The sequence below is a fragment of the Solea solea genome, chromosome 5 (assembly GCF_958295425.1).
Source record: "Solea solea chromosome 5, fSolSol10.1, whole genome shotgun sequence".
NCBI classification, from domain to species: Eukaryota; Metazoa; Chordata; class Actinopteri; order Pleuronectiformes; family Soleidae; genus Solea; species Solea solea.
In genome coordinates, this window is record NC_081138.1 from 25474335 (window position 1) to 25501108 (window position 26774).

Consider the following 26774-nt stretch of genomic DNA (forward strand, 5'->3'; position numbering starts at 1 on the left):
TGTAGCAGTTCATTTCTTTTCTTCTTTAGCCATGTGTGTCACAGTGTTCTTTAAGGGAAATTATTGGTCAAGAGAGTCTACTGAGGGGGCATCGACCTGACAAAGAAAGCTGTTCAAATGCTCCTGCTGTGAAAAGATTGGCTGTAACCTAATCCAGCAAAAAGCCTTTGTCTTTCCTAATCCCTAACAGTCCCCCGCCTCAGTTACACACAACACATCACCAGTCCTGGTCAGTTGTGAAGCAGGTGTGAACCTAACCTGTAACACTGTGAGTAAACACAGCTGGGGTAGTGGAAGCAGAGGTGTAGCTCACATAAATCACCCCCTCCCCACCCCCCCAGAACTCTTTTTTGCTTCCTGGAGAGCTTGTATGTGTGTGTGTCCTTTCACCCCTTCATTTTAGACAGGTACATTGACAGGTACATTCTTTAATAATCTTCAAGATTGTATTTGCCATGTGTATGCATGCTGTTGCAGTATAGTTATGTGCCTAGGATTTTTTGTGCAGGTTTTGCTTGAGTCAGCACAATAAAAATAAATAATGAGGAAATAAGTCTATACACACACAATATATAGAGTAAAAAACCCTAAAATACAACAAAATAAAACACACATGTGTATGCACTGCAGCGTTCATGGGAGTATATTGCACATGTTACAGTTATATTGCACTATATATTGCAAACATAATGCATTTAATAGCAGTAGACATATTTGTCAAAGGAAAGGATATCAGCAGAGTTCTGAAATAGTACAGTATCCACATTAATTTTCATAGAGGGGGTTATATGAGAAAGAGATTGGCTCAGCTCTGTGGTCTTTTGCTCTTGTCTGATTCGGGTTGTTGACCTGATACTTACTAGCGCGCGCTCTCGGTGGCCATCTTTAGGTTATTTGTCTCCCCCTGTTGGCCAATATAGCGACCAACATTGTGCAGTCCACTGGAGTAGTCTTTTTCTGTGGTAACTGGGGTTGTAGACACGATAACATCATTCACAAAGATGCAGTTACTTATGAATCCAATAGTGACTTAAACACTATTGTACAACACATTTTACTGTCATTTTTTCCGTATTGAATTTATTTTTTTCCGTTATTTATAGATAATAGATATGATAAAGTAAGGACAGTGAATTGTCTTGTATAAGATAAAATATAGAAGATACCCTCAACGCTTTAATGGCAAGGTCATTTTTAAATGAGGAAGTTGAAAGGCCGAATGTCTTTATTGCGTCTTAATTATGAGGTCAACATGTGGCTCCAGCTGCGATAAGCTACTGAACTGTCAGGAAAGCTAAAGGAAAAGGCCATTCGAGGGATTTATATGACGTGTAACGTACAAATAAACGTTATGTCTGTGGTAGAAACAAAGGTATGTCTTTGGTTGGTATGTCTAATATCCTTGATTATGCATAATACGTGAGAACTACTGTAATTAAAATGATTTACTGAGGTTTTTTTTAAGTGATGAACCTGTATGGGTAATGTAAACAGTAGCATATTTGCCAAAAAAAATAAATATAAATATATATATATATATATATATATATATATATATATATATATATATATAGCCCACAGGTGTTTCAACAGGTAGGTTCAACAATCGGTGAGTGCGCGCAGACGAATGTAAATGTGCGTACCCACTTGTGTAAATTCAACATATCGTTTAATTAATTGTTTTATATATATAAATAAAATATATATTAAATATTAAAATAAATACATCTCAGTAACGGTATAGATATTGAATGTGTCATGATAATATTTTTAGGCGACTGATGTTTTATTTTTGAAGTTCTGACACCGGAAGCGTCATTGTTTTTTGCGGCTAACGGAGCGGAAGTCGAGATTCACGCCATTTTGAGGCATCGGCCAGCGGCAGCCATCGAGAAGCTAGTCAGATGAGGGCAATGTGATCGACCCTTTTGAAGCTATGCCGATTACTTAGTCGTTTAAAAAACCCCACTATCACGTTGATATTCATCGTTTTCACATTTGATATAACATTTCTAACCTAGATTACTCTTCCAGCCATGTCCACCGAGGGAGCAGCCGACCAGGTAGTTACATGCGATTCTTATGGGGCGCAAGCTAACTCTGATTGATACGCGAGTATCGATTAAATGTATACAGTACTCGTGTAATGTTACTAACTAAATAGTGCTACGGTTGATATAATGGTTTTATTACGTATCGGCCAACACTATTCAGTCATGTGTACTATTCATGTTTTGTTTCGGGTTCCCGCAAAGCTGAAAGTTTAGCTTGTCGTGCGCCATATTGACTGGGTAGTTGTAGCATTGTTGCTACTTTTCTGGCGTCCAATGCGACAAGCTTTACGACCCATGATTCAACACAACGTGAGCAGCATTTCAGCTTGGTAGCACACATTATACGTTAGTCATGTGCCTTAATCGATCGCAGTATTATCGACGATTGCTGCTTTTCGATCATGCTAGCTGTAAAAACCCTAGTGGCCCTCGAAGACATAACCCATCAAACAGTCACGTGTGGTTTTTGTTTTTAGACGTACTGCAGTGGTACCGCCGATAATTACATTATAGTAAATCAATCCTTACGTTTTTAGCACGCGTGGGCGCTCTGTAGACCACAACCTAAGCACCGCACACATTGTGTGCAGCCAATAGCATAACTCTTTTGTCCTGTGGCTCTGTGTGTTTGCAGGCAGCAGCAGAATACATCCCCGAGAAGGTGAAGAAGGCAGAGAAGAAGTTGGAAGAAAACCCATATGACCTTGACGCGTGGAGCATTCTGATTCGAGAAGCACAGGTTTAGTGACACAGAGCTGCCTTCCTGGGGTTAAGTAAACTGGGCATAAGGGGTGGGAGGGTTAGATATGTTTACAGTCTAATACACAACATTGCTTGGTTGCTTCCTCATATTTAAAGTAGTTTGGTATGTATATATGTGTTTTCCTTCTTTAGAACCAACCCATAGATAAAGCAAGGAAGACATATGAGCGCCTTGTCACGCAGTTCCCAAGTTCTGGCAGATTCTGGAAACTATTCATTGAAGCTGAGGTTAAAACTTTTTTCTTTTGTCTTTGGTGTGCATGGCTGGGAATTTTTTCCTTAAATGATCAACAATGTGATTTTCACACAAACAAAATGTCTCTTACTTCAAATGAAGTTTAATGTCACAATTCTTGCTTTGAAGCACTGGACCTGACTACTCCGCTTTAACCTGGACACAGTTGCCAGTTTAATATCAATGGTTGAGAACAATGAATGGGAAGGTTCCAGTTTGATTCACTAAGAATTGTGCCTTTAAACACACACACACAAAGGGGTTTAGCTCTAACCATTTCTTTTTCCAGAAAATTCTTGTTTCCAGGATTTACAAAAAAAAAACAACTTTTTTTCTGCGCCATATTTAAATGAGGTAAAGTGAATTTGTTGCATGTTTGGTCTGCAACAGTATTAAAACTATTTTAATGGTATTGGAGTGCATTAGCCTTTTATTCACTTGTTGTGTCTATTTATTGCCTCCTGTGTCATTTCTTTCGGGTAATTTTATAAAGAAATACTTTTATTGTGTGGCCCTTTCTTTCCTTGAAACAGCCCTCCCCTCTTCTCATAAATATATGACCAGTGAACTATTTTCCTTGATGCCACCCACAGGCTTTGATGTTATCCAGTCAGCTTCTGAAGGGATGACTTATTTGTCCCTTGCACATTATCATTTTTGTTGCTGAAGCCCAGGTTCTATGCATTTCTAATGCTTTCCACACTTCTATTTTGCAATCGGTGTTAAACACATTGCTTGCATCAAGCATCAGAATAGCGCTTCTTGGTAAACGTCCAGCTTCTGTCTGGAAAATGATTACCTCCATGTTGATTTGTTTCACTGGCTGTTGTTTGTTGCGGATCAATCCCTGTCGCCATGTTCCCTCCCCAGCCTTTTCCTACTTTGATGACGCAGAGCAAGACAAATTCCAGTCTAACATTTTAAAACATAGACGTGCGTAATTAAGTAAAAAAAAAGGAAAACACTGGGCTCTTTTCAAAAGGATTAGGCTTCTCATGAACAGCCCTCAATAACTTCCTCTGGTCTGCAGATGGCAGTAATGGTACCATTGAGGCATCAGTGTCAGACTCCAAGTGACTAACAAAGATGATGCCAAGCATTGAAGTACAGGGTAGTTATTATAGCTATTAGTGTGTGGATTATATAAAACGTCAGTGTTACAGGCAAGTTTTTTTTTTTTTTTTTTAAATGGCAGATTAAAAGCAGTCTACCTAATTAAGAATGATTTTTTTTCCTTTATAATCAGTGCAATGTCTTTTAACAATGTTAAAATATACAAATTGAAGACATTCAAGACACACTCATGCAAGCTTTTTAGGTGATGTGATGTCGCAGGGAGCTAAGAGCCGTAATTCTGATTGATATGTAGTGCAAACAAATTAAAGAGTTGTGCATACATTGTGTTTTGCTGAGTTTGTGTCCCTTTTAATTGACATTTTGCTCATGAATGTAGATCAGATCACTGCTAGGAATAGTTGATGACTGGTGAATAAATCACATAATGTGGATCACAGTTTAATCCCTAAATATATTGTAAATAGTCTTAATCCCAAATCACCAAAAATCTTTTTTTAAAATCTATTCTCTTTTTTATCCATAATCCCTTCCCATTTAACTTAAAACCACAATGTATTCCCCCAAACAACCTAAGATGTGATTTTATTTTCTCTGCATATTTCTGTTTGCAGAAAGACGCAACCCCCTAGTGTCCTTCAAAATTGTGGTAGAGATTAGAAACGGATGGTTATCATCTGGGTAAAAATATCATGGGCATGAGTTAGTGAGGAACTAGTGGTTAACATGTCTTATCTGGTAAGTATGTGGATGAGCTTCTCCTTTAATAGGTCCCCATTTGAACTGTTCAGTGTTAGTATGTCATGTCATGAAGTGTTGCACGAGTGACTACATTTTATTCACGTTATTTTTAACAAGAGTGAATGATATGGCACTTGTTTACTGGTGCCTTTATTTTGGGCCCTGTTCGTTGCAATGTGAGTTTCATTTGCAGTCAGGCTTTCAGACCACTTCACTGTTGTCTTACAAAAACAAGAGAAAAGGAGAAGTGACTCGAATCGGCTTAGATTCCAAAAAGGAGCGGTCTTCAATATACAACATTGTGATTCCTACTACACATTTAAACTATACTCTCACTCTGAATGTAGGAATAATACACACTTATTTAAACTTAGCAGTAGTGTAGAAAGGTGTTTCTCTTTGCAAGAAATTTGGACATCACTTTCTGATCAGACTTCCTAACAAAGTGGATCTCCTTCGATGGGTTTACTATTAGTCTTAAGAAACTGATTTGGCCTGAGAATGTTTTTTTTCCATTTTCCTGCTTTTCACGCCCAGGATGTAGTTGCATACGTTTAGCCATAATTGTGTGAAGTTCTTTTTTTTCAAATCACATTAAAGAATCATTTCATAATGTGCTAACACAATAACAAGTGTGTTGTTGAGTTTTTATTCCTGGTAGGAATCTATAGCTTTTTAAATTTTAATCATGATATACCTCTGTTGCTGTCCAGCTTTTGCTGTAATAGCTGACCTGACTTTCAGATCACAGCTTGAAAATGACATTTTAGGAGGTTCATCTGTGTGACACAGTTTGGTATTTATCCTCCCCCCAAAAATTAACTATAGTCACTTAATACTTTGGTTTCTGAGCTATTATCTGATATGTGTTTCTAATTGTAGATGCAAGTTGTTTTTTAGTTTCACACAAACAGCACCTATCCAAATTTTACAGATAAGGTCATGTGGCTCTTTGAGACATGACAACACAATGGCACCTTAAACTATCACATGTCTGTTCATTTGCTTCAATAATTACCAAAAGAACCAACCCTACCATGTTTTTACACATACGTTTCTCTGATATTGGGATATTTTTGTAACATGGCAACTGTAACTGAGATTTTGCATGTTTACTGTTGTTTATTCCTCACTGTTACCAAAGCATAGACTCGGGTGGTAAACACAAACAATTACCATTAATGTCTGTACTGCAGGACACTGTGCTAGACTGTTGCTTTAACCCATCAGCGTTAGGATATATGATGATTCTGCAACATTTGCTAAGTCACAGGAAGTGATTTGTGTGTCAGATGTTAATTTTCCAGCTGTTTTTTTCCCCTCAAAGTTGACATTTAAATTCTGCATTCTGATCATATTTTTTAAGTTGGTGCTTTATCCTGTAACACGTGGTCACTGGTGTCTTCACTGAGTCTTGTGGTGCAAAACCTGCAAAGAAAATAAACCCCCTTTATTTGAAGTTAATTTGTCATTCTTGTGTGAATTTCACTTTGTTGATTGTACACGTGTGTGACTGTGTGTATGAGTGGTGCCATTTGCATGAGTGCATGTTGACAAATGTGCCGTAAAATGCGGAGGAGACTTTTGAATTAACGTTGCGTTTACACTCTTATTTGCAGATCAAGGCAAAAAACTATGACAAGGTAGAAAAGGTAAGTTTCCAACACACTCTCCAAAACTGACTTTACTGTTAACCTTTAATCTATTTTGTTAGGAGGAGCCATTTTAAACACTCGCCAACACGTTTTAAAAATGTCTTACAATTATGGGAGTTAATAACAGGCTTTGTTCACACATTTGTTTATTTTTTAACCTAAACATACTGAAATATTTTGTGTTTTTCTTTCCTTTTTTTGCCAAACTATGCACATATATCTTATATGTATTTATTTAACTTAAAAAGTAAAATTTGAAGCTTAAATAAGCTCCAAAATCTGGTCCATCTGATTTATCTTATGGATACTGCTGCCCATATGCTATTATATGTATTTAAAAGTACATATAGGCGTCCCTGCATCTTTTATCTGTTGTTTATGATCTACAGGTAAATTTGAGCCATCATTTTTGGAACTGGGGATGCGAGGCTGATGTGTATAATATACAGTGAAAGGTTCTGTTTAACTTATTCCCTTCTCTCGGCCCTGTAGTTGTTTCAGAGATGCCTAATGAAAGTGTTGCACATTGACCTGTGGAAATGCTACCTCTCATACGTCCGAGAGACCAAAGGGAAGCTGCCCAGCTACAAGTAAGCGCACATTCTGTGAAGTATGTTGGCTCCCCTGCTCTACTGAAACATGATAACCTTTGTTATTGTGTTGTACCTTCAGAGAGAAGATGGCTCAGGCGTACGACTTTGCCCTGGATAAAATTGGCATGGAAATAATGTCTTACCAGGTACGCAGATCTAAGCAATACATTTGTCCTTGTGTGTGTGAGCTTCTTTTATCGACTGTCACCTAAAAAAAAAAGCCTCTCGTTCCTTTGACAGATTTGGGTGGACTATGTCAACTTCCTCAAAGGAGTGTAAGTATTTATATTTGTGATAGTTGTGAGACTGTAAAGCCGTTTGCTGACTTACAATTAACGCGTTTGTCTTTTTTTTTATCAGTGAAGCTGTGGGCTCATACGCAGAGAACCAGCGGATCACCGCAGTACGGAGGGTTTACCAGAGAGGCTGCGTGAACCCCATGATCAATATCGAGCAGCTCTGGAGAGATTATAGCAAATACGAGGAGGTGAGCTGTGCCCACACAGGCTTCAAAGGTCTTGTAGAGTTGTATCTGTGTCAATGTATGAGGATGTGGGCGGGCTGACTCCTCTGTTCCATCATAACCAGGGGATCAACGTGCACTTGGCCAAAAAGATGATTGAGGATCGAAGCAGGGACTACATGAACGCCAGGAGAGTCGCTAAAGTGAGATCATCCACACACTGAGTCACAAAGATTACACACTATTGTGAGTCTGTGTGCTGTATATTTAACGACGAGACTGTGGACTCTGTTGTGTGTGTGTGTGTGTGATTCAGGAGTACGAAACTGTGATGAAGGGGTTGGACAGGAACGCGCCGTCAGTACCGCCTCAGAACTCGCCACAGGAAGCCCAGCAAGTGGAAATGTGGAAGAAGTACATCCAGTGGGAAAAGAGCAACCCGCTGCGCACAGAAGACCAAACTCTCATCACGAAGAGAGGTGACTACTAATGTGCTAAAGACACGTCACTCTATCTTGGACTGTGTATCTAATAATGCAATTTATTTAGATAGCGCTCAAACTCAAAGTCGCGAGAATGATAAAGACAGTCACTGGTGGTTTGGCGTAGTGAGTTCCAGGTCGATGTTAAAGCCCATTAAACTTATATTAAATTATAATAAATATTACTATTATTAATAGTAATCAAACATTGAAATATGAACGGGCCCTTTGCCCAGCAGCCATTTTGACAGAACAGAGTCAGAGAATCTGGTGTAAATAAACAAAGTAACGATGGCTGAGGGTGTCCCGCTGTCCTGATTCACGTGAACTGATCGCTGATGTGACCAGTCACACATCTGCTTTCCTAATAAGTCAAGGCAAACGGCTCATTATTGCAGCAATTACATCTAATTGTTGGTGTAATAATAATAATAAATGGAGAGAGTCCTCGCTCCTGTGGAACTGCAGCCACTAGAGGGCAGAGGTTCTCCTTATCATGAAGATCCGATGTCACCTGTTGCCGCTGTGCTCCGCGTGTTGCAGTGATGTTCGCCTACGAGCAGTGCCTGCTGGTTCTCGGTCACCATCCCGACGTATGGTACGAGGCCGCACAGTACCTGGAGCAGTCCAGCAAACTACTGGCAGAGAAAGGAGTAAGAGATCAAAAGCGTCAGACTCACATTTTTGTGTCCTTTCATTCGCGAATCAATTCAATTATACCAAGTCTATTTTTGCTCAAATTGCAGGATATGAATAATTCCAAGCTGTTCAGCGACGAGGCGGCCAACATCTACGAGCGTGCCATCGGGACACTCCTGAAGAAGAATATGCTTCTGTACTTTTCATTCGCGGACTATGAGGAAGTGAGTGACCAGTCGCCTCTGAAACAGCCGTGTTTGTCTTCACGCTCGGGTGTAATGTGGCTTCTCCTCCCATCTCTGCTGTCCCCCACAGAGTCGCATGAAATACGAGAAGGTCCACAGCATCTATAATAAGCTGTTGGCCATTGAGGACATTGACCCCACGCTGGTCTACATCCAGTACATGAAGTTCGCGAGGAGGGCGGAGGGCATCAAGTCGGGTCGTACCATCTTCAAGAAGGCCCGCGAGGACCTGCGCACGCGTCACCATGTGTACGTGACGGCGGCGCTGATGGAGTACTACTGCAGCAAGGTGAAGAAGACACACACACACACACACATGGTCATACGTGTACTATCTGTGTGACAAAAACCAGTCGTACAAACGCCTTTTTTTCCCCGACAGGATAAATCTGTGGCCTTCAAGATCTTTGAGCTGGGTTTGAAGAAATACGGTGACATTCCAGAGTACATACTGGCTTACATTGATTACCTCTCTCACCTTAATGGTAGGTTGTTTTTTTTTTTATTTAGAAAGAGTCTTAATAGAAACTCAAAGCGAAACCCTTTCTTAATTTTACTGTCTCCTCTCTCCAGAGGACAACAACACCAGGGTTCTGTTTGAACGTGTCCTCACCTCAGGAAGCTTGTCACCGGAAAAATCAGGGTATCGTCACTTAATCGCTTTCATTTTTTTGGTCATCATGTGACATCTGTAAACGATTGTTTGTCAACTTCTCATTCTTCTTTTTTCGGTCCTTCAGTGAGATCTGGGCTCGCTTTCTGGCCTTCGAGAGCAACATAGGAGATCTGGCTAGTATCCTGAAAGTGGAGCGCAGGCGTTTTGCTGCCTTTAAGGACGAGTATGAAGGCAAGGAGACGGCCTTGCTTGTAGATAGGTACAAGTTTATGGACCTGTATCCGTGCTCGAGCAGTGAACTCAAGGCCCTGGGATACAAGGTGCGTATTTGGCCCAACATGGAGGACACGTGGGGCTTTTCTTTAACCACAAACTGATATTTGAACCGTTCTTCTCGTGCGTGTTTTGTAGGATGTGTCTCGTTCCAAACTGGCAGCTCTGCTCCCCGAGACTGTGGTGACGCCTTCTGCACCTGCGCAGAAGGATGAAGCTGACCGGAAACCTGAGTACCCCAAACCCGACACCAATCAGATGATCCCCTTCCAACCACGTCACCTTGCCCGTATGTAGTAGCTCATGAAAATCACACAGGATTATCAGTGTGAATTAAATAGTAGGACTTATCTTTGATGTAGCTGCTTGTGTTCCTCTCCACAGCTCCAGGTCTACACCCTGTCCCTGGTGGAGTTTTCCCCGTTCCCCCAGCTGCTGTCATTCTCATGAAGCTCCTCCCTCCTCCTACGTGCTTTACTGTGAGTAGCTGCAGTTCACAAGTACACAAGAAATGAAAACAATACATGTAAATAAACAACAGAAATTCAAATTAAAAAGAGAATCATGTTATAACTTTAATATGTTTCACCTCTGTTTGTTGCAGGGTCCCTTTGTTCAAGTGGATGAGCTCATGGAATCCTTTAGGAGATGCACACTTCCTGAGAGTAAGTTGCTTTTGTCAGCATTTAAGTGTAAAGACGTGTCCATCATTTGTGTCTAAAGTCTGCCTCACATTAGAGGATAATTGGCCAGATTTCGGTCCCGATCTGACCCTTCCCAACAATCGTGGGTGTCATATTTTATGTCATGACTTAAACAGCGATTGGGGCGCAATCACCAATGAGAGTGAGTTGATCGGGAAACAGATGTTGCGTACGTTTGTTTAGAACCATTAACTTGTACAAGCTAAATTGATTCCGTCTTCTCAGCTGTGACTTCGTCCACAGATTGCTCAGCACAAAACATCGCAGCTAATAATTGGCACCGCTGACAGTCCGCCTCCATGTCTGTTTATATTCTGAAGTTGCGTTAAAACACGCAAGGTTTCTGTGAGATTCCAAATCCCTGCAATCTCCTCACTGAAATGGTTTGATTAAATGCTAATGTCTCGACTGGATCGTCCCGTCGGGATTAAAACATTGAAAATAGGTTATAAGTTTGTTAAAATCTATATATTATAATATATATATATAATATATAGGAATAAGTATGTGAAAGTCCGACTACATCAAACGATCGACTGGCTTTTCTGATCGTCACTAAGTGGTCTGCCCACCTGTGTGCGCCCAAGACAAAGAGGCTGAGATGACGGCCAGCAGTTAGCGGGAAGAAAGCGCATCCTAAAAATTCACAGTTCCTTTTCAAGACGACTTTTTGGCTTTGAAGCGCTGATACGAAGTCCTACAAGTGGAGGCGGTTGCCTGCTATTGCTAGCTTTTCCAGACTTGGCAACCAAGGTCTTGTGTGTAAGAATTAGTGACATCTAATGGTGAGACTCCTACACTCACCCCTACCCTTTCACAAGCGTTAATTTCCACGTAAAAACACACTGCTGAAACGTGGTAGCGCAAGATGGCTGTCTTCATGAAGCAAGGCCCTGGCCTAAACTACATATAAAAGGCTTGTATTGTTCTATTTTAAAGCGATTATACACGTACACTAACAAACGTATGACTAGTATATTCAGTTTCTGCCAGTAAAGCCCCCCAAATTGGCAAACCAGTGGTTCAAAGTAGACACACTGTGTTAAAATGAGATTTAACGAAAGCATTTCTTGTGTCCGTAGCCGTCGACGCTGCCGTAGAGCTGATCACTGGCAAACTGCCGGAAGCAGCGGGCGAGGGCAACGGAGCCACGGAGAACCACGCTGTTGCCAAGACAGTCAAGAGGTCAAACGCAGACTCCGACGAGGAGGACGATAAAGGAGCCGTCGCTCCGCCCATACACGACATCTACCGCGCGCGCCAACAGAAGAGGATCCGGTTAACGTAACTAAAGCACCCCCGAGTGAACCCCACGAGAATGTAATCCCCAACAGCTGCCAGTCATACGGTGTTGAACATGCGTGTCCATATTCCTGAGTGTTTCTCGCAGATTATGCGTCTGTTGATTTCTATACCGTACACACACACACACACACACACAGTACACGCGCTCACACAGACGTACAAGACAGACTGTATGTGTTCTTGTGGTTTTGGTTTTGTTTACAGTTTTTTATTTTTAAAGACTGCCCATTAAACTGTAAGATAATGTTTTAATTCACGTAATTCAATCAGCTCGGTTTTGGCCTTGTGATCTTCCAACGGTGGCAAAGTGGAATTAAAGCTTTTTTTAGATATCTGGAGGAAAACTGCTCATTTCAATAAAAGTGGAAAAGAAAACAAAGCATGTTTGTCTTTTTGTGTGTGTGTGTGTGTGTGTTTTCACTTCACAAGACTTGTGTAGCAGTAATGTTGGGCCTTATCATTGCCAGTAGGTGGCAGTATATGGACACTGGTCCAGATCCACTCCGAGTCAATTCATTGGGCAGAGAACAGTAAATGCACAACGTTACATAATGAAGTCTGAATCAATCAGAGACAAAGCATCCAGACTATAACAAGTGATGTCTTATGTCTTTTATGTAATAGCTTCTGAATGACAAACATTAGAGAATAACTTGATTCTTTCCTTAATATGATTTTGTAGTCAAGCTTCCATCAAGGAAAGTAATCAGCTTTTTTTCCCCTCATTTCGCTTTCTACCGTCAATACCAACTGAACACAATATCTCAGAGAGAGAGAAGTACCTTCAGTGTCCTTCTTCGAAAATGTACCAGGCTGATGATACAATTCATTAAAAAATGCCTTAAAATCCTTCATATTATATAAACATCACTCACTAAAACTCATTTTCTTATTTGGACTGATTTGTTGCTGTTAGGGAATAAATGAAGGCTTTCAGCGTGTGTGGATGAAAGCCTACTCTGTGTTTTTGCTGGAGAACAACGACGAAGCATGAGAAAAAGATAAAGTGGAGTGAGCTCAAGATTATTCACAAAACTACAGTCTGAGCGGCTATGAGACCTAGTACACTTCATCTTCTGTATTTGATGTCCAATCCATTCATAAGGACCAGTATCTGACTATTAGAGCAGCCACGTTCACAGCTTGTGAGGCATTTATTCCCAGATTAGGTGTAACAAAAACCTTATTTAAAACAGAAGCTCAAATATTCTAAGGTTTCAGTCAAAAGAAAAGAAAACCAGAACAAACAAAAAAGCCCAGAAGGAAGACTGTCATGATTTCCCTCTGATTGTCGACGACAGCACATCATCAGGATTTGAAATGTCCAAATATCCATTTCATTGTTCCCCAGTCTGTGATCTACTAACTACGCAGACTTACTGTAACCTCACTGGCTCCAGCGTATAATAATAATAATTATATTAATAATAATAATAATAATAATAAAAACTCAATAACACATGATTCATTTTGTCAACGTGTAAAAGTTTCACATACAACTGAAATTTCATGTTAGTGTCCTGCACCAAAGAAATACCTTCAAACAAATATGACAACATGTCCTTAAATATTGCAGCTTATCGAGAGCCTCTACAAATAAAATTCACATTCTTCTTCAGTAGTTTAAAATATTTGCACACGAGCAAATACTATATCACAAATCACAACATTAGCTTTTGTCTTTTTTTACATTATTATTCAAGTTTTTTTTACTGTAGTAACATGTTTATAGTGGACAATCTGTTTCCAAAGTACTGGACAAAAATCTCCGGGTGTCCTTTATAAAACTGTCCCAGCAGCCGCCTCTTCTCTCTAATGGAGAGTGTCGGGTTCTCGTAGACCGTGCGCAAAAGTGACCGAAGTTCTTCTTTGGTGGTTTTTTCTGCATTTTCTGAGTAGACCTGGGCACTCAATCGTGTGCAGTATGTCGAGCCTGCGGTAAGGGCGAGAGAGAGCGAGATGGATATTCAAATTTAAGTTATCTACGGGAAAGGGGTTTATTAACAAAGGGAAGAAACAAAAGTGGACACCTGTCATCATGTCTGGATCTTTGCCTTTGGTGATATTGATTATTCTGTCGCTGACCAACTTGTGCAACGAAACCGGAATCTGGTTGGAAGACGACAACAAAAGATGTTATTTTTCTTTGACTTAAAGGTGAAGTGTGGGACATTTTAAATACAAACAAATGTCCGTTAGATTCAAGCCATTTTCAAATGAGTTCACACACTCTACTGTTGAAAAAAAGCACCTTAAATGGATACTTGAGTAAAAGTATCTTACCAGAAATGATTTTGGTAGAAGTTGAAGTGAAAAGTACCAAGTATCAAGTATTAGTACTTAAGTATCAAAAGTATTTTTTTTTTATATATAAAATGTACTTTTAGAAGTAAAAGTAAAAGTATTAAAAACGTGAGGAGTTAGGATTGAACCATCGGTGGTTAAGTGGTAGGGGGAAGGTTGTCTTTCAACTGGAAGGTTGTGGGTTCAATTACTGGCCCTGCTAGTCTCTATGTGTCCTTGAGCGAGACACTTTACCCCATGTTGAAGTGTGTGAATGGCAAAACTAAAGCAGGTCATCAAGACTAGAAAGCTCTATATAAATACAGACATTACCAACTCTGTCAATGTAGTGGAGTAAAAGTAAAAGTAAAACCTTCTTGAAATATAAATAAAAAAGTAAAGTACAGATACGTGAAATTTGTACATGTTACATTACAACACTGGCTCCCTCAATCAGGTCAGCAAAAGTTATGCACTTTAATTAACAAATTAAAGTGGAATTTAACTGGATCAAAGTTGATGGAAACACAGTTGTCTGTTATCTCTTTAATCTAATCTTTAACCTGGCTCACATTCGGAACACTTACCTTAAAAAGATCACAGTGATTATCCACCATGAACAAAACCATCAGATCCACCTTTCCTTTGGAGAGTCGTCTGCTGTAGACGATGGCACTGGAGAAAGACCTTTTCACCGCCATTTTGTTCTCAATCTGCAAAGGAAAGCATTTGGCGTTAACAAGGAGAAAATACACACAAACACACACACACTCACACATACGAGTACTCGCCTCTTTGTGCAGTTTCACCTCCTGGACCTTGGCTGCAGTGGCCATGAATCTCAGAAGTCTGCGTAGCTCCTCCCTGCTGCGCGAGTCCTGCAGCTTCAGGCTCAGCTGCAGTGCTTCCAGAGCTTGCTCTTGATGGCCGTTCACTGACAACAGACCAAGGAAAACGCAAGAATGAACAATGGTGAACTCGAGGAAGGAAAAATGACATTAACAGCAACTGTATGTATGTAAATAAAGCTTATAAAACCTGACTATGTGCATCAGAAACATCAACATCACCCCTTACCGAGCAACTCTGAGATGCCAGAGTGAATGTCGAACACGTGGTTGCTGAGCAGCGGCGGTTGTTGTGTCTGCCTGTAATGCTGTGCCAGGACCTCATAAAGGAGCCTCTTGCACTGTTCTAAGTCGTTTGTGCAAGCGGCCAATCCTCGACTGACTTCAACCACCAGTTCATCAGGCAGCAACTCCAGACAGTCCACCGCCCTTGACAGCCACTCATCTGCCCTTGGGTAAAAGGGAAAATGCAGTTGTTTTAAACACAGAACTAAGTCTTGTGACTGACGGAAAGAAGAACTCAAGGACTTTCAGATAAGCTTTTGATATTTAAAGAGAACCTTTTTTGATTTCCCAAATGTATCATATACAGTGTATGCATATTTTTGGTTCAAACTAGGCCAGAAAATGCTAAAAATGTCTACCAGTGTTTTCCAAACTTCAAAATGAGGTCTTTCTAAAACCTGTTGCTTGTCTCTTGTTTTGTCAGTAGTTGTATCGAGCAAAGAAATCAGACAATATTCACTTGTTTTAATTATTAACTTAGATAGCCATTAACAATCCCTTACTGTGCTTCGCTGAAGGCTTTGAGGACTTCTCGGTCCAGGTAGCTTGATGTGTACAAAAGGTCTGGGTCGCTGTCCATGCCGTGCAGCGGAGGCCGCGATGTGTCCTTGCCCTCCAATAAGTTCTCCAGTAGGGGGAGCTCTATCAGCTGCAGCAGCCTGAACACTGCCTGCTGGTGCCACACCTCATCCACAACTGGAATAATAACACACACACATATCATAAGGGCCACAGTTACACACACATATGTTAACATAGACATACTGAATAAAGAGTGACCAGGCATGAAAACATGTAGCCTGTCCTGTTTTTACGTAACTTTCCCGCACTTACGCTCCCGAGAGAGGCCGAGGTTCATTTGAGGAGTGATGGTCGAGCTCAGGTTGAGATTTCCCAGCACGTCGTCCAGTGAGTTTTCTCTTTTCACCAAGGAATGGGTGGAGTAGCTCAGCGCCTCTTTTCTGAAGAGTCACATAATAACAGCAATCAGCGGAAAATTAAGGATGCTCTCTAGTACCTGTGATTCAGGTACTGCTATGATTGCAGTCGTTTCATAATCCAAAGCGCCAAATAAATGCGTCATTTTAAGAATAGAACAGTTCAAAGCGCACATTATTCTGATGTCTTTTCTGTTCCTATTGCTCTTTTACTCGTCTAAACTGTTAGAGCACGAGGCTCTTCTCTGCCATCTGCCACTGCAGGCATCAGACTTGTTCCGTGGTGCAGTCTGGTGCCGTCACTCTCACTACAACTCTGCATCAAAAGGGAAGAAGCTCAATGAGCTGGCCATATGTTAGCACCTCATCAGTCGAGCATCCTGCCTGTCTTTGCTAAGTGCTCAACGACCTCCCTCACTTTACGTAACGGCCTAAAAGTCAAGGAGAACCACCTGAACAGTTTGGCGTTTTTGGGAAATACTGCTATTCGCCTTCTTGCTGAGGGTTAAACAAGATTTCAGTACAATTGTCGCGTCTAATCGGGAGCAACCAGCAGCCAGAAAGCTTCGCTTAGAAAAGAAACTAAACTGGAATTCAAAAGGATTGTTCAACACATTATTGTCTAAGATATTCTATAGCACAATATGGCGTAGAAACAAATAACAAAATAACAAAATAAAATAAGTTTAAGGTACATTTCAGTGTTTTTGAAGTGGTATTGACTGTTGAGAGAGGAAGAAAGGAACAGCAGAGCAAAGATATGGTAGCGCTTACTGGACAAATGTACAGTATAACATTCTAACTTTGCACTATATTCATAATATTTTCAGCAGTTCAACATGCTGTCAGACAGCCCTTTCCTTCAGCAAATACTATATAACTAAGGCTGTCAATGTTAAAAAAATAAACATAACTTACAATAAAACACAAATGAATGTTTATCTGTTCTACATTCGTGTTTAAGGGATATTTTTCAAGTTCTTTTTCAATGCTCTTATCAGCATTGTGTACCTTACACACTGCTAATACAACAAACATTAAACTATCCCTTTAATTAGAAAGCTGGTTCAAAGCTCTTTCCTGACTGTCTTTGTGCTGAGCTAAGCTAGGTCAGGCTAGGCTAGGCTAGCCAGCTGCTGGTGCTAACAGAGTGGTTGTTACTCCTCTCACCAATTAACTTAAGTTAGTTTAAGTTAGTGGAGTGCTTTTCAAACTTTTTAAACCAAGTACCTCCTGAGAAAATATTGAGCTCTTGAAGTAACACAATTATCACTAAAGTTAAATTACAGTGGTGTAAATAGGCCGAGCAAAAGTCAGCTACGGAAAGTCAGTCATTTGTTTAATTTTCCTCTCACTCTAGTCAAAATTCCTCAGTATATCCCAGTATATACAGGAGAACAGTATTTCTGACCAGAGGAAGCTCGTGTACCACAGTTTGAGAACCATGAAGTTATTGCAAGTACTTCAGGGAGTTTCTGTCTGTAATACCTTCATTTTGGTACTACTGTTGACTTTTAACTTTAAAGGGATAGTTCGTATTTTATGTTTTATGTGGGGTAATATGGGGTATGGTCATATTATCAACACCGATTTTTTTCAAGCCATGCCACCATTGTGGTGCAAAGATATGACTACAAGCTGGAGGTTCAAGAGCCTCATGTCATGCTTCACTTGTTTTCAGAGCCTCTCACAGCAAAGCCAGGTTGAATTTGGGATTAAGGAGAACAAAGTAAATCAAAAGTGAGATCTGGAGATGCCGTGACATGAATCTGCACCTTTCACGTGACGGACTGTAACTGTTCTTGTTCCTGTTCATGCTCGGCGAGTCATAGCCGCTTTCGATGGTGTTAGTGGATTGGGAGTTGGTGTCGGCCAGTGACGACGACGAGCCGGTCGTTGGGCTCAGGAACCGGTACAAACTGCAGCTACTGTCCTCAAATGTCACTCGCTTCTTTTCCTTCCCAAAGACTTTAACGCCCACTGGCTCAAACACCCTCGATTCCATCAGGGCCTGACAGAGGCGAGCGGCCTTGTAGCGAGGAACCGCATCGTCGCCAAAGAAGCGGTTCAGTGTGATGTGTGCCAACACCACGTCCACGGCCTCGGAGCCCAAGAAGCAGTCCTGGTAGGACTTGAGGTTGTGGCGCCTGCGTTTGACCTCGACATGAGTGTGGAGATTAGAAATGATGCTCCTCCAGATGTAGGTGGCCCGGAAAGGCTTCCCAGCCATGCCTAATGGAGGAGGAAGAGAGCAAGTCAGTGGATTGAAAAGGGAGCAGAAAGCCGAAGCCATGAAAATGGCAATAAACAAGATGAACAATTAAAAAGATTCTGAAAAAACTGGTCAGGTTTACCTACAAGTTGCTGCAAGAATACACAATCAGCTATTCAACATCACGCTTTATTGCATATTTTATAATCAGTAACCAATATTTACTTATTTGCTTTCAAATTTACTACATTTGTGGGGTTTCTTTCACACGGGTGATATGAGATTTTTTTTTAATAGATCTTTTTCTATTAGCTGTTTGTTTGTTTTTAAAATCAAACCATTATTCAAATGACATAATCACATGTACAATTTAAAAACAAAACTGTACAACACTAATCCGTATGTTGACCCACTAGTTATTTCACAAAGACTAGCTCGGCTTTGTCTTTTGTCCGAGTGCTTTCTCAGACACTTTGGAGACTTGCATTTTTCGCCCTGAGCAAACAGACACTCCCTGTCCTCTGTGTAATGTCACATAATTGTAATGTGAATTTGAATTAATGTATGTGGGCGTAACAACCAAAGGTCCTGCATCAGTGCATCCCATGGGGGCAGTAGCCAAACCCAAATCCTCTTCTGAAACATGCTTAATGTGTGTACAGTATTCAGACGCTTAATAAGCCGAATTTAACTGAATTAACATGAGAACTGCTGCAGTCTTAACAGCAGAGGACGAAATATGGAGCATTAAGGCTTGTTGTTAAACGGATGCATTTGTCTTCTTAGATTACGCGTTTAAATACAAAAGAAAAGACTGTGTGGCCCTTGTTGTGATTAAATTTCATGAAATTTCTCAGTAAAACTCCACCCAGTAAAATATGTGGACGCTGTAGTAGTAGTAGTGCATTAGTAGTGTTTGCCTGTCTTGGCTTGTTGCAAAGACTCCAGTGTGCACAGGTAGGCAAGGTTGTTTGGTGTCAATCATTCCAAGCAGTCAGAATAATATAATAAATCGTGTTTATAACACTATGGTAACGACTACAGATGTTCTGTGTTGTAGTTTTCAGACAACTTGACCGTTCTATCTTCTAAGCCAGTGGTTCCCTGTAAGAATTACAGATTGCAGATAGGTTTAATATCTCTTCAATCAATGCAATTCACAGGCCATTCAGACATGTACTCTCTCAACAGCCTGCAACACTCGATCACACAAGGAAACAGAGACAATGCTCATATTGTGAGCCTCCTCTCATAAGAGATTTCCTCATGTGTTCCTGCTGTGTTCTCCTCCAGTGGGCTGTGTAATACTGCACAGCCACAAAAAGCTATACATGGTTCATGCGGTCAACACCCCATCCACTCATTTCCCAGTGTATTTCAATTTTTGTGTCATTTGCCCGCAAGCCAGACCAGCGAAGGAAAGCAGACGTGGCCTTAGAGCGACATGTTACTGTGGCTTTCAACTCACAACAGGAGGCGTTTAAAGCCTGTTGAGCAAATGCTCGGGGAGGATCTGAGAGCTTCACTGAGGCCAGGGGCCATAAATCAGAGTCTGACAGCGGCGGCAAGGCTCCGTGTTATGATAGCACAACATGACAAATACAATTACTGACCCATCTGTACAACAGGACAACAAAACACCTGGGGAGACACTGGAGCAGCAGGCATATGTTCACCCACTCCGTTTAAAAAAAAAAACAACAACAAAAACACAACAACAGCACCCTGGGAGAAGACATGAGTGTGTGGAGGATTGTTTGGAGATCTGCTGATTAATGAGATACTTCTAAGTCAAACTGTGCGTCCCTCTGGAGAAGAAAACTGTCCTGAACGGGGAATTTGCATATCAGGGAAGAACAACGGAGACCACAGCAGTTGTTCAAAGAAAACACATTTCAACAGTTTGCAAGTTCCAGTGCATAACAATAGGTTTTCTTTGGCAGAAATTGATGATTCTACCCATAAGTATGCTTGTATATGTGTATAATCACTTTAAACTAAATCCTTTTTCATAGCCTTTTATATGGACTTTAGGCAAGGGCCTTGTTTTTACGAAGGCCCCCATTTTGTGACGCCATGATTCATTCTTTTTCTAAGAATTAAAACAAGTTCTCTGATGTTTAAGTGAATATTTTCTGTTTTCTTTGCTCCATATAACAATGAAATCATTAAAACATTTGAGAGCATCTTCATTTCCAGGTTTGACCAAACAATTACTTGATTTATTGAAAAAAATAATCGATAGTTGCAGCCCTACAAAGAAGAGCAACGTTCTTTCTGGTATGTGAAGGTCACCGTAGTTCCCTAAACGCACTTGGGAAAGGTTAAGGTGAGCTGAGTCCTTCATTTTTTCCAATCTGCACCGTCATCATTAGATGTCACGACTTCTAGACTTCAAAAATGTACCAGGCTGATGATACAATTCATTAAAAAAATGCCTTAAAATCCTTCATATTATATAAACATCACTCACTAAAACTAACTGCAAAGGTACTATACTATACTACAGAAATAAAACCATTTTCAACAATTACTAGAACTTAAAAAAAAACAACTAAATCCTTGATGTAATTGTTAGGACTGGGCCATCTGGAGAATCCCATCAGGGGTCCAGGATTAGCCGAACTCACAATAAATCCGGATCTGATCAATATCGTTAATTCTTATTTAAAGTTAAAAAAAAGTGGAGTAGGTCAGGTGAGGGTCACATAAAAATCCTGGGAACCCTGCTCTGCTCTGCTCCGTCGCCTCTTGTTTCTTGTGCCACGCTGAGATGTGAGGCCACTTTTTCAAAAGTGAGGCCATGTCTCTCCTTCACTGTTAACTCACTGTGGGACGACACATTGGTGCGTTACTAGTCAAGGACAACAGTGTGTTTGCACACATCGGTGTGGGTAAATAACCTCAGAGGGAGCAGGGCAGACAACACACACACAAACACACTCACACTCACACTCCCAAGGGAACCTTTCCCTCTGTGAACTCTCTGACGAGATATGCACAAAGGTTTCAACCTGGAGATAACCTGCACACACAATGGCAGTCTGTTATCCAGTATTTTTTTTAAATCTAATTAATGATGTAATGATGTAAAGCAAAAGAAAATCTTGAATCCTGAAACTAATAAAGCCGTAGCACAGGTTCAATCCTTCCCAGCCATTAAAAGTGGTAGTTGCAGGTTGTTAATATGCCTGTGGCTCATACACATTCATGAACCTTCATTCCTCTGACACGCTCAGACTGGTGAGATGATAGATGGAACTTCCATAAACCATGTAGTTGTCACGTATGGATTCAAACCCTCATAACCTGTGTGATTTATTTATTATGTTTTATCTATTACTGTTGTATGGTGGTGGCATATACTGTATATATACACAATTATTCCATCCCACTGTGTTTTAACATAAACACAGCAGTAATGCAGGCTGCTGACTCTGCACTCATTGTCACACATGTGCTCTTATAATCCTATAGCAATCCTTTTAACAGTTTATGAAGACTTTATAATATTTGTCACTTAAAAACTTGTTTTTTATAAAACACAATGATTACATTATCTCCCTTAATTTTAATGGGAACTTCAGAAAAGCCTTAACAAACTGGTTGTTTGTAATTAACATAAACATAGTTTCAGACAATTCCACCACACGAGCTTGAAAAACCTCAGCTTCTAACTTCAAAAACCATTATTTTCACAACACATTAACATCCGTATTCCAGCACTTGTGATAATAATAATAATAATAATAGTACAGATTATATTGTTTTTTCGCCTACCTGGTGCTCGGTGCAGGAAGACTTCCTCCACTGAGTGAGGACAGAGTGAATCCTCTCTCAGTCCCGGTCTTTGGTCTCCAATTCACAGCGTGACGCACGGAGTCAGAGCCGAAACTGTCCCCGCCCACTTTCCTGCATTATTCATGTCAATCACCGCCCACCACCGCTAACGTTAATGCTAATGCTAATGCTGCTGCTGACTTTAACAAGGTGTTAATAATTAGAATAATGATGAAATAATGAGGCTCTATCACTGTTTATCTGAGAGTGGACACAGCTGAGGCTATTTATATGAACATTATTGTCATTATAGAGCATCGTTCATAAACTCAGAGACAAAACAACAACATCATAAGGAGACATTTAAAAGATAACAATTAAAATCGATGATATGAACAAAGTAAAATAGACCCGAAGCAACCAAAAGGTTGTGTCTGTATATGAAAAATACTACTCTTGCTAACTTACAACATCAATAAAACTTTATTTGTATGGTACTTTTCTGAACAATGTCAAAAAGTGCTGAGAGGATTAGGACCAAACGTATATATATAAATATATATATATATATATATATACATAGATGGCCCTAATCCCCTTCTGTACTTAACAAGAACAAATAAAACCAAAAAATAAAAAAGATAGCTAAATAAAAATGCATGCACATGGTACATTGATGACATGAGAACATGAACAAGTAAGAAAATTATTAAATATAAATTAACTTCTCAAATGTTTCATAATGAATTGTGTGTTTATATATATATATATATTTATATGTGTATTAAAATTACAGTGATATTGAAATGGTTTAGTTAAAGGCTTGTTGACAAATGGGTTTTAAAAGTTGCAGTGGCTGTATAATACTACATTATACTGGAGTACCTATACAGTGATGTAACTCGAGCAAGGTTCCTAATTATTTATCCTTTCATCTCAAGTAAATATTTGTTAAGTTACAACCTTGAAAACACACAATGAAGAGAAGAGAAGAGAAGAGAAGAAAATAACTTCAGCTGTCAAAACTGGCCCTGATGATATCCCACATCTTTACACTAGTGTGTGAGCTGCAGCAGGACAGATACTGTGAACCTGCTGCTTCTTCTTCTTCCTTAAGGTTTAATCTGACAGTGGAAAAGGAGTATGTTGACACTGTGAAGACACTGTTGCTCACTTGCTGAACAACAGAAAGGAAGACAGCGATTATAATCACGATGCAAAGGGCGAGGCCTGTGAATGGGACAAACCGGTCTGAAAAATGCTGTTTCCCAACAAGTGAAGGTGAAAACATGCGAGCAGAAGGAGACAGAAACATCCTTCTCCTTTGTCCCTTAGTGTCCAACTGCACTTGAGCAGGTTTCGCTTGTGAAACAGCACATCTGCCTGCATGTGTACAACTTTAAAGGAACATTTACACACTCAATTCTGTATCTATCTTGAATCTGTACTGCGTGAGTTGAAATATCCCTTTATGACAGGGGTCAGTAGGGGGCCAGTCCAGTGAAAAAAAGTCACATTTCTTGAGAAAAAACATATAATTTTTATAACATTTATGATGATGTTTCACATTATTTCAAAATAAAAGTGTTTGTTTTGATGCGGAACGATAAACAGTCCACAAAATAAAAGCGTTTATGATGCAAAATGAATCTACATATTAAAAAAACCTACAGAAATAACTCATTATAACTTGTCAGATTGGGGGCGCCGCGAGTTTGAGACCTCTGCTTTAAATTGAGTGAAGTGGAGGCAGAAATTGAGATATAACACCAGTGTTTTGTTTCTTTTCTGTCACCGCTGTCATAGTTTACAGTGTCTGTACAAAACAAAGGTAACAGTGCCCTCAGGTTTCAGTTGCACTCAGAGGCCTCTGGTTGAAACAGGTCGAGCGACTCCTCAGACGAGAGCACATGCGATCAGGTGCTATTTTGTAAACGCATGAAAAAAAGCTGAAGCTGTCATTTCAGAATGAAAAGCTCGACACCAACACAGAGAGAAAGAAAAAGGAAACAAGAGAAAGACAGCGGGAGAGAGGACTCGAGGTAACACAAGCACACATTCTACTCCACAAGGTCAAAGCAATATTTACTTTTCCCGGTATCACACATATCGCCTGGAAAGTCCTTTCCTCTCTGCACTAATCATCATGTGACGTTGGTTTGTTTACACCCGACGATAAATTCCGATGACAAATATATTAAAGAATTTAATCCAGCAGGTCCGTTTTAACAGGGAAGGAGAAGCAGGGAAATCTCCTGCAGGCCGGGGCCTGTAGCTGACAGGGGGCCCCTGAAAATGGCCCACTCTAGTGTTGTTTTTTAATTTACAACATGCAAATCTTGGTAGTTTGGAATGCTCTAATATTTCATGGGGGTGTATTTTAGTATTGGGCATTTTATTCCTATTTGCTGGTCTGTAACCCTGTTAAAGGCATAGTATGTCATTTATGCCTCTCTTCTGTGTCTCTCTCTCTTCCTCTCTTTCTCCGTCTCAATCGAAACAATAACAAGAGACCTAATTAGATGATGTGAAGGAGCAGTGAAGGCTCATGGGAATTATACTTGACACCATTGCAGAGGGAGAAGTGAGCCAGCTGGGAGGTGGATGTTTTAGCAGAGACAGCAAAGTGGATGACGTCATTACAATGAACGTTGCCTTCGATATAAACAAGGATTTCTGTGGATTTAAAAGTGATGGAAACGTTGGAAATTTTAATGCAGAAATCTTACATATTGTATCTTTAAACATACTACTGAAAAAAAGATAAAGATTTATAATGAGTTAAATAAGGATAATACTATAACTGATAATAACAGCATTAAAATCTACACCATCATAACATAACACTGTACATTAGGTTTACTGGTGGCTACTTCAAATTGAAAAGGGCCAATTTTTAGTCATCTAGCGTCTGTGCCCTTCTCACATTCTCACGCTGCCTCAAGCGCCCTCTCCGTCTCCCACATATGGAACAATGCAGCTCATTAAAATTCATATGCTTTCTCATCTGCGAGGCAGACGCTCAGTATCTGTCTTCTGCAGTCGTGCCCGTACTGGAATCTCAAACGCTTGCCTGACTGGTCGTCGTCCTCCACCCCCACACCACTCCATGGCCAAAGGACAAGAGGACAGTGGTTTTCCTCAGAGAAGTGTCGCCGCAGCACAGAGACACTTTTGTCCAGCGATGTCTTGCATTGTGACTCGTCTGGCGGGACAATTATATTTTATTCCACAGCCCCGAGTCCCTTTCAGATGGCACAGAGTGAATAGTTTGGCCATGAGAACATGGTAGGCGACGGTCACGGCGAAGTTTCTCGCCTCCCATAAGCACCAAGGGCCAATATCAACCGCACACTCCGACAAGCAGGTGAAGTGTAACATGACCTGGCCTCTGTGAGCAGAGCAGAGCAGACACACTGCGTTTCTTTGGAACGATGCCACTATTTTTGAGTTGTGGATCACATGCTTGAGATCAGCGGCAAAGCTGATGTTAAATTATGTCAGAGCATGTGAGGGGAAGACGGTGAATACTGATCTGATCAGCACCGAGTGGAGTTTTTCCTGGGATGTCCGAGGGCAAAATCATCAAGGCTCATGGAGGAGAAACATTAGTGATGGAGTGATGATGGAGTGATGACTTTCTTCTGAACATTGAAACTATTTAGGTCAGTGGTTCTCCAGGGACCACCTGAGAAAATATTCTCCAGCACCGTTATCACCAACTTTAAAATACAGTGGTGTAAATAGTTCCAAGCAAAGTCAGCTATAGACTTTTCACAGGAGGCAGATCTGCTCTCTCATCACACTACTCTTCCTCACATATGCTTCACACACACACTGGTATAGTGAAATTAGATTAAGATGGACTCTAATTTCTATTACTCAACTTATTGTCATTTGTTTCATTTTCTACACCGATATTCAGTAGAACACTTTTTCTGATTTTCCTCCAAGTACCACCAGAGGAAATCTCGTGTACCACTGGCAGTACACGTACCGCAGTTTGAAAAGAGTGGATATATGATCTCCAATATTGGATGGAACACTGTGTTTTCAGAACGTTTGGCGTAAATCATAGAGAATCATTATCAGCACCGGGGCGCCACAGTTTGAGAACCATGGATTTAGATCATTTTAGTGCGTCAGCAATAGGTGGAGATTGCTTCTCGAGCAGCACCCGAGAATTCTTACATGACGAGAATTGACGACGAGCGACAATAAAGGACCGTAAACAGAGTATACATGTTAAATGTCCACACTAACAAGAGTGTCATCAGTGTTCTCTGTTTTGTTTTGAGACATTTTTAAAAGTACCAAGGCCTATGAGGTCCAATATTGTTCAGTATTCTCAACGCTGCTCTCTGCTGGCAGCCGAAATGTTAGCAGTGCTACTACTGTAGGTGTGTTAGTGGGCAGTGCAACAGACCAAATGACCAAACCAAAACATAAACAGAGGCGACAGCCAGCAGATGTTCTTTGTACTTTGTGAAATGACTGGTGCCAGTATTTCAATAAACCGCGTTTCCTTACACACTTAACATAATAGATTTCCGCATTTCAGACAACAAAACGTGCCAAAAACAAGTG

General features: G+C 40.5%; 2 protein-coding genes across 2 annotated transcripts; one reads left to right on the forward strand and one right to left on the reverse strand.

The window, feature by feature from the left end:
- Positions 1–1851: 1851 nt before the first annotated feature.
- Positions 1852–12220, forward strand: cstf3 (cleavage stimulation factor, 3' pre-RNA, subunit 3). Its single transcript, XM_058629133.1, has 20 exons — positions 1852–2063; positions 2689–2793; positions 2949–3044; positions 6486–6518; positions 7014–7111; positions 7194–7260; positions 7355–7389; positions 7475–7601; positions 7703–7780; positions 7894–8056; positions 8603–8712; positions 8806–8922; positions 9014–9232; positions 9326–9428; positions 9517–9586; positions 9684–9879; positions 9971–10121; positions 10217–10311; positions 10437–10497; positions 11619–12220. The coding sequence occupies exons 1-20, from the start codon at positions 2037–2039 to the stop codon at positions 11822–11824; spliced, it is 2157 nt and encodes a 718-aa protein (XP_058485116.1). The 5' UTR covers positions 1852–2036; the 3' UTR covers positions 11825–12220.
- A 752-nt stretch (positions 12221–12972) lies between these two features.
- On the reverse strand, positions 12973–22288 carry depdc7a (DEP domain containing 7, paralog a). The gene is made up of 9 exons (XM_058629134.1): positions 22188–22288; positions 17971–18427; positions 16092–16219; positions 15761–15953; positions 15202–15422; positions 14916–15058; positions 14712–14837; positions 13872–13950; positions 12973–13774 (listed from the first exon to the last, which is right to left on the reverse strand). The coding sequence occupies exons 2-9, from the start codon at positions 18423–18425 to the stop codon at positions 13551–13553; spliced, it is 1569 nt and encodes a 522-aa protein (XP_058485117.1). The 5' UTR covers positions 18426–18427; positions 22188–22288; the 3' UTR covers positions 12973–13550.
- Positions 22289–26774: the final 4486 nt, after the last annotated feature.

What these genes read in the sequence shown, in the direction of transcription:
- cstf3 (XM_058629133.1), top strand. Translation starts at nt 2,037, where the DNA reads ATGTCCACCGAGGGAGCAGCCGACCAG. An exon ending in CCGAGGGAGCAGCCGACCAG is followed by an intron (nt 2,064 to 2,688) that starts GTAGTTACATGC and finishes GTGTGTTTGCAG; the next exon opens with GCAGCAGCAGAATACATCCC. An exon ending in TCAAGGCCCTGGGATACAAG is followed by an intron (nt 9,880 to 9,970) that starts GTGCGTATTTGG and finishes CGTGTTTTGTAG; the next exon opens with GATGTGTCTCGTTCCAAACT.
- depdc7a (XM_058629134.1), bottom strand. Translation starts at nt 18,425, where the DNA reads ATGGCTGGGAAGCCTTTCCGGGCCACCTACATCTGGAGGAGCATCATT. An exon ending in TACAGTCCGTCACGTGAAAG is followed by an intron (nt 16,220 to 17,970) that starts GTGCAGATTCAT and finishes GTGACTCTTCAG; the next exon opens with AAAAGAGGCGCTGAGCTACT. An exon ending in AGGTGAAACTGCACAAAGAG is followed by an intron (nt 14,838 to 14,915) that starts GCGAGTACTCGT and finishes TTTCCTTTGCAG; the next exon opens with ATTGAGAACAAAATGGCGGT.